Genomic DNA, 9,524 nt, shown 5'->3' on the forward strand with positions numbered 1-9,524 from the left:
TAAGCATTTTTTTCTATAACATTAAAGTGAGAAGCATGATTAACGGTGACAGAAATTAAAGAAACAAGTTTATAATTAAGAATACATGAACCCATACTATCTACAATCAATGCATGCGCAAATCAATGAAAGATCCTCATCATTTTTGTTGTTCTTTTAACTTAAGAAGTAGAAAACCTGATAAAGAATTGGTAACAAGGATAAATATTCCTTACGATTGATTTGAACCGAATATGGATCGTAATGGACCAATCATTTAAGCCATTCATGTGTAAAGGCTACACGATTAAAAATATTCAAAATTCTGAAAAACAACAGGATAACATTATCTATTATGTCGAGATGTCCTGGACCTAGACAGAAAAACTGCTCACCCTCGACTATGCTCCAGCACATTAAGCAATATACACTGTGATAGTATTTCAATTGCTTTTGCATAATAAGCCATGTTTGTAGTGACTCTAGTGACTAGTGAAGACAGAAGCAGTTGTAAGAAGAAAACATCAACAGAACCACCCCCACTTAACTAACAAGCAAGAGAAACTTGAATACATAATGAAGTCTTCTACTAGCAGAAGGCAGACAATCATTTCAACAGCAAGAAGTAAACAATTAAAGCCAATTAGAACAACGGACCAACATGAGAAACGAGAAACAGATGTATTTGACAGATGGTAATCTATAATCTGATGCACATATTCATACAGGGAATGTAAAAACAGTCTGATTATGTTTGTCGCTATTAACCACGACTTGAAATGAAAATGTATATGACATTAACATATAAACAAAAAACAACCACATTTTTCTAGTTATTCATTTAGTAGTAAACAGAAACCCACGGGTGAAACCAACTAAAGTTCTCCACGTAAATTAAAATACCTCTGCCTGAATGCTTGAACACGATGACCGGCCACTAGTGACTGAATCCATCAAGATTGCAATCAGGTATGACACCTCTCCGTTGTGAAAAGCGATTGATCGGTTGACTTCCAAATGGTACAACTCCTCCAGGATAGATATCATGATCTCCACCTATGACTCTAGGAAAGTGACGTGGTTGCCTTCTGGGGTGGTGGAAAAATAGTGGAGAAGGTATTATCCCTCCACTTAAAGGGTTGGGCCTAGGGAACCTCCGCCTCCCTAATATCCTTGCCTTCTTATTTCCCCAGCACACAACAAATGTTTGCTTCCAATGGACCTTTTTATTCCTGTCTATATCTGACTGATCAAATTCTTCCACAACCTTCTGCTTCCACAACTCATTATTTGAAGAAAGATACTTCAATTCAGAAGAAACACAGGCAACTTTTCCAATGTCAACACCAGGAAGAGATTCGAGTACCTTAAGCTTAAGTTCTGTAGGTAGTAAAGTAAAGCATGGCGGTAAAGACAACCCAGTCTTCTCACAAAGATCAATTAGAAGTGGCAGTGCAAGTTTATCCTTGGCTATCTTACACAATTCAAAAATTTTGCCTTCATGTAACAGTTCCAATGTTTTATCAGAATCCTCAGATGTCCCTTCGTGTAATGTCTTAGAAGAATTCGAAGAAGACTCAGCCTCGATATTCATGGCATTGTTGGAATCACAGCTCAACCATGCAAAATTTATAGAGGGAACATAACAGGATTTATCCAAAAAACACCTGTACAAATCTTTACCATTCCTACTCAAAGACCCATGAGCATTTACAAATTTCCCTAAAGTTTGAAAAATTAAAACCACAGTTTCTACTGCATCACCACAACCAGGCCCTAGAAGAAGGGGAACCGTATACTGTATGGACAGGGTAGACTTCGACGCCCATCCTTCAGGAAGCTGAAAATTATTAATCCTTGTTTTCGTAATAGGATCAAAAGCAACAAAACCAGATTCCAAGAAGACAGCATGCACAGCAATAATCAAAAGCTTATAGTCCCCTAATTCAGATATACCTGCCTCCTCTGTAAGAACCTTTTTAAGAAAACATGGAACTGAAGAAACCTTCTCCACTACAACATTAGGGTTTTCATCATCGGAGATATCCATAGGTTCTTCTTCAGCTAGAGTTAGGGTTTCCTTAATTTCACAAGAATTAATTGGATTTGGTGTTTTTTCTTCTGGAGCTAGGGTTAGGAATTCATCACTTGTATTAAAATTCAAATCAGAATTATTATTTGAGCTTTCTGGATTTGGGGTTTCTTCTTCTGGAGCTAGGGTTAGGAATTCATCACTTGTATTAAAATTCAAATCAGAAATATTATTAGAACTTTCCCCTTGTTCCCTAGTTTGATTTGGATTACGAATTTGAGAGGAAATAAGGATTTGTGTATTACCTAAAACAAACCCATTAGGGTTTGTCGTGTAGAAAATAAGATCCCCGGAAGCGATTCCAACTGCTTGAAGTGAATCATGAGGAGCAGCACCAATCCTGTCTTTTCGATTAAGAGAGAGTTGTAGGGTTTCAGAAGAAACTGAGATTTTTTCTGCGATTGTTTCTTTGAGATTTTGAAGAGAAGAAGTTGATGGTAATTCAATTTTCAGGGTCTCTTTCGATTCGAGTGACCTAATTCTTAACTTCATCGCGCTGTAGATAAGATAGATAGAGAAGAACGAGGAAACGACGTATGAATGTGAATTCTCTCTCGTTATTATTAGTCCCTCCCTTTCACAAAAAAAATCCGCTTTGACTTTCTCCTGATATTAATATTAAGGAGACCATACTATTTATTTTACTTGATTAGCCTTACTTACTTATTTTATTTTAATAAAAATGCTAATAATAAAGACTATCCAAAATTATTGTGAGAATTATAAATCTGAAACATAAAAAAAAAATTTAAAAGATATCGAATTTATCAAGTATAAACTTTATAAGAAATTTATCTTTTAGAGTTGAATGTATATTTTCTTAAAAAGAATGATATATTTGTTTCCTCAATTATACTAATTTCTTTAATATTTTAGATTGGGTCACGTTAAAAATGGATTTATGATTATAAAAAATTCAAGGGTATATTAGAGAGTTCATTGAAAAAGTATGACTATAAACAGAAGCTAGACACAATTTTGAAACTGACCAAAAGAGAATAGAGGACGGTCTTTCAAAAACAGAGAGAGTATTATTATTAGTCGACTAGTGTCTTGCCCGTGCGTTGCACGGGATTAAGTTAATAACAATAATTGTTTATTTATTTTTATCTTTAATAGTTGCAAGGAACATAAAAATCATCACAGTGAAAGTCAATCGCTAAAATCTCATCAATGAAAGATAGATAAACCACAAAAGTATGTATATAAGATTAAGCAATAGCTCATTCAATTCTTGTACTTAACTACCACCATCAACATATCCACCATGATCCATCCCTAAGTGAATTGTAGAGTGAACACGTAAGATTTATCATAAACAATACATTAATTAACTCATACCCAGTTGGAAAAGGGAAAATAGTAGACGTGTCTAAATTGTTATAGATTTTCAAAGCATTGCCGATTCAGCAATGCGATTTCCCATAGACTTGCCTTCTATGTATGAGTACGGCCAGGTTAGTCTAAGTATGAGTGCGGCCTAGCCCATACATAGGAGCACCAAACTTTATCATAGAATTTCCCGATTACTGCCAACTTGGTCTAAAAAATCCCGATGTCTACATAATGCTTGCAACTGTTAATTTAAAAATAAAAAAGGTAAAAAAATACACCTACTGGTAGTTACCCAACCAGTGTCTTACTTTCATTAGGATATGGATAATGGGGTCAGATGGGTACACATGCTATCCTTGCTAGATTCAAGTTCAACTGACATTGGCAAGAAAATTTCTGAACTGATCGCAAAATTATAACTCCAAAAGAAAGGCATGAGGGAAAACTCAAATTACAATCACAAACGCAGACACGTCAATAAAATGAATATGGGACATTTATTTCAATAATTAATTGCTTTGATATATTTTTTCTTGATTTAAGTTGAAGGTTCCACACTGGTTCCCCTAACTTTATCCCAACACAGAATGCATTCCACATTTGTTTCTCCATAACTCAAGCATAGGCCACGAAGTAAAATAGAGTGTGTATTTTTCTGTCATAGCTGGTGTCAAGCCCTTGCCTTTCAAATGCCTCGTGTTCTCGTTTTATTCTCATAGTAGGTGCTTATTAGTTCCACGGGTTGGCCAGCAGAAAACATTAAGCATTATTCTGTGGTACCATAACGTATCTTGCAGTTTTTCTAGTGCATTTATGTGGTACCACAACGTATCTTGCAAGTTTTCTCAGTGCATATACGAATAATATTAGAAAAAAAGATTGTATGTTACAGAGGGGTTTTCATTCATATAGTGCTTGTAAGTGTATTTGCAGTCTGTATGTGTCATGTTAGATTTTGTCCTTAATAAATCTTTTGGTTGCATCTTCAATTATGAATCATTACCAACCAAAGATATTCAATGTGTCACGTGTGATTAATAGTCAATGCATGTAATATAAGATGTAAAAGGTAGTTCTTGTGGGAAGTAAAAATAGCTAAATTGAGGTTTATGTTCATATGACACCCGAACTCATAACGTAAGATTGAAAAAACGGATACCGATCATTTGGTACTGTCTACATCCCATATGCATGTAATGCAGCTATATCCTACAATTTATGCCTGGTAATGCTATAACTTATTGTTGTTCTTGATATCCCACTTCTAGATGTAGCCAAATATGTTGAAAAAATGATCTAATCAGAATTGTAGTTCGCCTATAATATCCATGTATACCTGAGGTGTTAATATATTAATACTAAATTACACTGGTACTGGTAGACCCGTTCCATAATTAATAGTGGCAATACTTTGAGTACAATGGTTACCTTAAAAGGATTTGAAGTCAGCATTTAGCAGTAACTCATCGATACAAACTGTATGTGTTCATTGAGTAATCAAGGTTCTAAATATGCATTGAACGATTATCTAGGAAGACATACATATATTACCTGCAGAATTAATCATTTCTTGACATTCAACATCAACGTTATGTACGGTCGTACACTTCTTGAAACAGCAGCAACAACAACACCATACATATCTACAAACTGACCTGAGAGGTATTCTTGAATAGTTGCAGGCTTGTACAAATGAGTAGGTTAGAGAAATTGAGAAATAATAAATATTTGAAGATTACTTCATGGCTTTGGTTCAGAGTTTGTCATCCATCTGGATGCACCACAAAATTTATGGCTTTTCAAAATCCAGTAAAACTGTGTACTACTGTCATCTAGTTTCGTAGGCATAAATAACATTGATAATGGTATAATAAGACGACTGCCTACCCTAATAAATTGGTTGATTGGATACTATTTTCATTTAGAGATCTTAAGTAAGGAGAAACCCATGTTAGGACCTTTTTTTTTCTTTCCTAGTTGTGAATATCTTGGATGGAAATTTCATGCCTAACCTACTGATTTCCAATTGATTATGACTCAAGTGTATCCTGGGTCTTGGGTAAGAACCGAATAACAAATGGAAAAAAGGAAGTATTGCCTTTACCTTCAACAGCTACATGCAGAAAAGTGCACGCATCTGCTTCACGGAGGTTAACAATAGTACAGTACTCCTACCAGAAGAAAAGCAGTATTTATATTTCTAATAACAGATGCTTCTTAAAGCACTTAAATAATTAGTTGTACAAATACTAACATTCTTCTGCTAATAGTTGTATTCCATCCTCTTCAGTAATCTTTTCGCAGCTCAATGTAGAAGAGAACAGTGTGACAACCACTATCAGTTTGATTTGCAAGTCTTCCAAGAAGGTATAAGGCATTGAGGTGTAACTGGAATCAAACGCATCCGGAAAGCCAAAAATCCATCATCAATGACGACTTAGGAATCACTACAACAACAACATTAGCCCACTTAATACATTAGTCCAAAACAAAACAAAACTATAGAAATGAAAATAGGCATGTAAATATCACCTACTTCAGTCATTAATGAAACCTTATTACACACAAACCTGCCTATTATTTTGAAACGGAGGTAGTACTTTTATTTAGCTGCAATCATAACATGCATTATCAATTCAAAGTGTCCTACCAAAATTCACCTGACAATTGAAGCTTCATTAATTCAGAGGAACAAAAAATTGCACACCAAAATGAAAAATGTTTTTATGTGACTGCATACTTTCTGAGCAGAGAATACGTACCTTGCACTATATTTATGCCCAAGCACATCTCTGTAACCTGTGTTTGACAAATAGGGGTTTGTTTAGAACAGAAAAATAACCAAAATGTATATCTCACACAATTGGATATCCTATATTAGGGATTGAGACTTGCTTGAGAACGGATCTGAAAGCAAAATCCACATGAAAAACGAAACGAATCCAACAACATACTGGGTTATATGACCGGAAGATCTAAGTTGCTACTTGATCCAGTTGCCCTGCATTGTGGAATGAAAAGATTTGTACAAAAAATACATCATAACTATTTTTCAGTGGCTTACTTTCATAAATAATTTACGAATAGCGTAATCTGCAGGAGTTCATCTCTCACCTGCAGTGCAAAAAGAAAAAAGCATACACCAGGAGAACTAAGGCAAAAAAAAAAAAAAAAACTTACAAAAGATGGCTCAATTGAGTAGAGCAGTCATATAAGAATTGGAAGTTATGCTTTTGAGAGGATCAAACTCCGGATTTTGATGCGGCAATTCTTCTTACTGTTTATTTTACGGAAAAATAAACCGATTTCAGTAGGGTTTTGCAGAAGTATTAGGAGGGGAGAGAGGAGGAGAGAATTAGGGATAGGTAAACCGATTTCAGTAGGGTTTTAGGGTTTTGCAGAAGTATTAGGAGGGAAGAGAGGAGGATAGAGACATAGAGTTAGGGATAGGTTGTGTTTTAGACGTGGAGTGGTGAGTAATCTTCACCCCGGATGTTTGATGTGAACAAAAAACTTAAAAATAAATTGGAAACCCTTGATTCTTATTGGTTTGGGGCCAGGAGCTCTAGAATTCTAGCTTTTGACCTAACTTTCAATCTGGAGCCAGTATTTCGGCCTCAAATTATATACTCCCTCCGTTACTTTTTAATAGGCCAGTTTCTATAAATAAATATTTCAAAAAATAGGTCAGTTTCCTAATTGGGAAAGTCAAATGTTACTTTAATTTTCTGGGACCACTTTTCTTTTAACTTCTTTTGATGACAAGTATTATGTGGACCATTTCACTTATTTTTTTGGCTGACAAGTGTCATGTGGACCATTTCACTTCACTTCTTTTATTGACAAGTGTCTAGAGGACCACTTTCAATAATTAGTTCTCTTAATTTCCTTAATTTTCTCAAAAAAAAAAAACTGGCCTATTAAAAAGTAACGGAGGGAGTATACAATTTGAACTTTTGAAGTTCAACCATCGAAGTCGAGTTTTATACGTGTCCTGAAAAGAAACGTGCCCTTCTTTAAAACGTGAGATTTACGTGGAGACTGGAGACCCAATTTGGCCTTGCATTTTTCCATGGGCTGTAACCGGCAACAATTCTCAAAGCCACTAAGAGCAGTTCCTACGGAATGAACAAACTTGGAGTTTGTTTGTTTTGTTCCCATTATGGAATGAACAAACATGAAAAATGGATGTTCAAATCAACAAATCTGATGCTTTGAACATCGAGATGGAAAAACCACCGCGCGTCTGTGATAAGGACGCGCGAGCCTAGGTAATTCGCGCGAGACAAGAAAAACGCGGGCGTTCCTACCACGAACACGGGCGTTCATACCACAAACTACGACGTTTCTACCACGAACGCCCACTGCAAATTCTGTTATTTTATTAATATTTATCTCACTTTATCCTATTTTATCTCACTTTTATCCTATTTTATCTCACTTCATCCTATTTTATCCGGAATTTTATCTCACCAAAATATTATTTTATATTTTAACTTTATCCTACAAAGTATTTTATATTAAAAAGAAATACTAGTGGGGCCCTAGAAAACCAAATCTGTTCATTTTGCCCTGTTTTACCATAGTGGAGAAACCCGTTTGACCATCCACGTGGCTCAACAAAATTTTGAGTTTGAACATTACCATAGGAGCTGCCCTAAGAGCATCTCTAGTGCGAAGGACATCCAATATGGGGGTCTTATTTATATCTTTTGTAGGTCACTTTCCAATACTACATGACAAAAAATAAATAAAAAATTGTCAACGTAAATTTCATCTCTACTCCCCTTATTTAGCACTTTTTAGCCATGCCAATCTTATAACCTTGACATTTGCATTGGACGTGAAAATTGAGTGGAAAAAGTCTTAAATCCTATGTGTTATGTTTTCTTTTTTAAGACCTTGACCCCTTGCATTGGAGATGCTTTAATGCTTTATAAGCTTGCACCGCCAGGTGCTTCACAATATTAATGCTTTATAAGCTTACCAGGTGTTTCTTCTTCTTTTTCTTCACAGTCGAGTTTTGCATGTGTCCTAAAAAGAAACGTGCCCTTCATTAAAATGCGAGCTTTATGTGGCAAACCCAGTTTGCCCTTGCATTTTTCTACGGGTCGTAGCTTATCAATACCTCTTAAGCTTGCACCATCATTAGGTGCTTCTTATTCCTCTTCTAAGCTTAGAATTCTGAACGAGTCGGGGAAAGGCTAGAAAGGAAACACGAGAATTCCCTAAGTGTTGTAGTAGAATCACAGGGAAGAAGGCAAAGAGACAGAGAAGTAGAAGTAATTCTATTCAATAGAATAATCAGGTTACATTGATATCATATCATTTATATACATGTAAAGGTAAAACCTAGGTATATCTAGTTGGGCTGCACATCTATGGGTCGCAGTCCCTACAACACTCCCCCTTATGCGGTCCAATAGAACTTCATATGCAGTGCTTCACATCTAGTGCTTCGAATGTAGTTCTTTAAATGTCGTCCTCTCCTTGATGACTTGTGCCAAATCAATTGCCTCATCAAAACTCTGACAAGGAAAAACCCAGTGGGACAAAACCTTGATACAACTATTCACATGTAGTACTTCACATGTTATCATGTACTTTACATGTAGTTCATCACATGCAATATGATCTTCAAGGACTGACTAGTCTAAGTTAATTGCCTCGTTAAAACTTCGTCAGGAAAAACCCAGAGGGACAAAACCTGAACTAAAGAAAAAGAGTACAATATTAAGCAAACTTAAAACATAGCTAGACTCGAATATGTTGCCTCATTAAAACCTTGACAAGGAAAACCCAGTGGGACAAAACCTTGACGAAGGGAAAAGAGTACAACGTGACAGATGCAAGTAAAGGTGATCAGTTGCAGATGTTCACTTTACTCTGTTGAAGTTGACTAGTTGCTTCACAACTCCTAAGGAAGAAAATCCTCGTGGGAAAGACAATAGCCTTAGTTGGGAAATTACTTCCCGGTGATTGTTGTTGTCTCATTAAAAACCTTGTCGAGTAACAAAACCCTGTGGGAAAAACTATTCTCGATCGAAGGGAAAAAGAGTACAACACAACTTCAATTTCGAAGTAAAATATGTCGACATCATATCCTTGGATCCCCCCC

General features: G+C 35.8%; 1 protein-coding gene and 1 long non-coding RNA gene across 6 annotated transcripts; both read right to left on the reverse strand.

Moving 5' to 3' along the window:
- Positions 1-641: 641 nt before the first annotated feature.
- On the reverse strand, positions 642-2,639 carry LOC113356627 (putative F-box protein At1g23770). The gene has a single exon (XM_026599815.1). The coding sequence runs from the start codon at positions 2,561-2,563 to the stop codon at positions 917-919; it is 1,647 nt and encodes a 548-aa protein (XP_026455600.1). The 5' UTR covers positions 2,564-2,639; the 3' UTR covers positions 642-916.
- Positions 2,640-5,158: 2,519 nt separating this feature from the next.
- On the reverse strand, positions 5,159-6,812 carry LOC113361400. 5 transcript variants are annotated; one of them, XR_003365109.1, is made up of 5 exons: positions 6,587-6,812; positions 6,361-6,407; positions 6,169-6,205; positions 5,977-6,066; positions 5,485-5,853 (listed from the first exon to the last, which is right to left on the reverse strand). It is a non-coding gene; the product is annotated as an uncharacterized LOC113361400 (long non-coding RNA). The 5 variants fall into 5 exon arrangements; XR_003365106.1 differs by lacking the exon at positions 6,587-6,812 and having other exon boundaries at positions 5,159-5,577; positions 5,661-5,853; positions 6,169-6,547; XR_003365107.1 differs by having other exon boundaries at positions 6,169-6,407.
- Positions 6,813-9,524: the final 2,712 nt, after the last annotated feature.

The sequence above is a fragment of the Papaver somniferum genome, chromosome 3 (genome assembly GCF_003573695.1).
Source record: "Papaver somniferum cultivar HN1 chromosome 3, ASM357369v1, whole genome shotgun sequence".
NCBI lineage: Eukaryota > Viridiplantae > Streptophyta > Magnoliopsida > Ranunculales > Papaveraceae > Papaver > Papaver somniferum.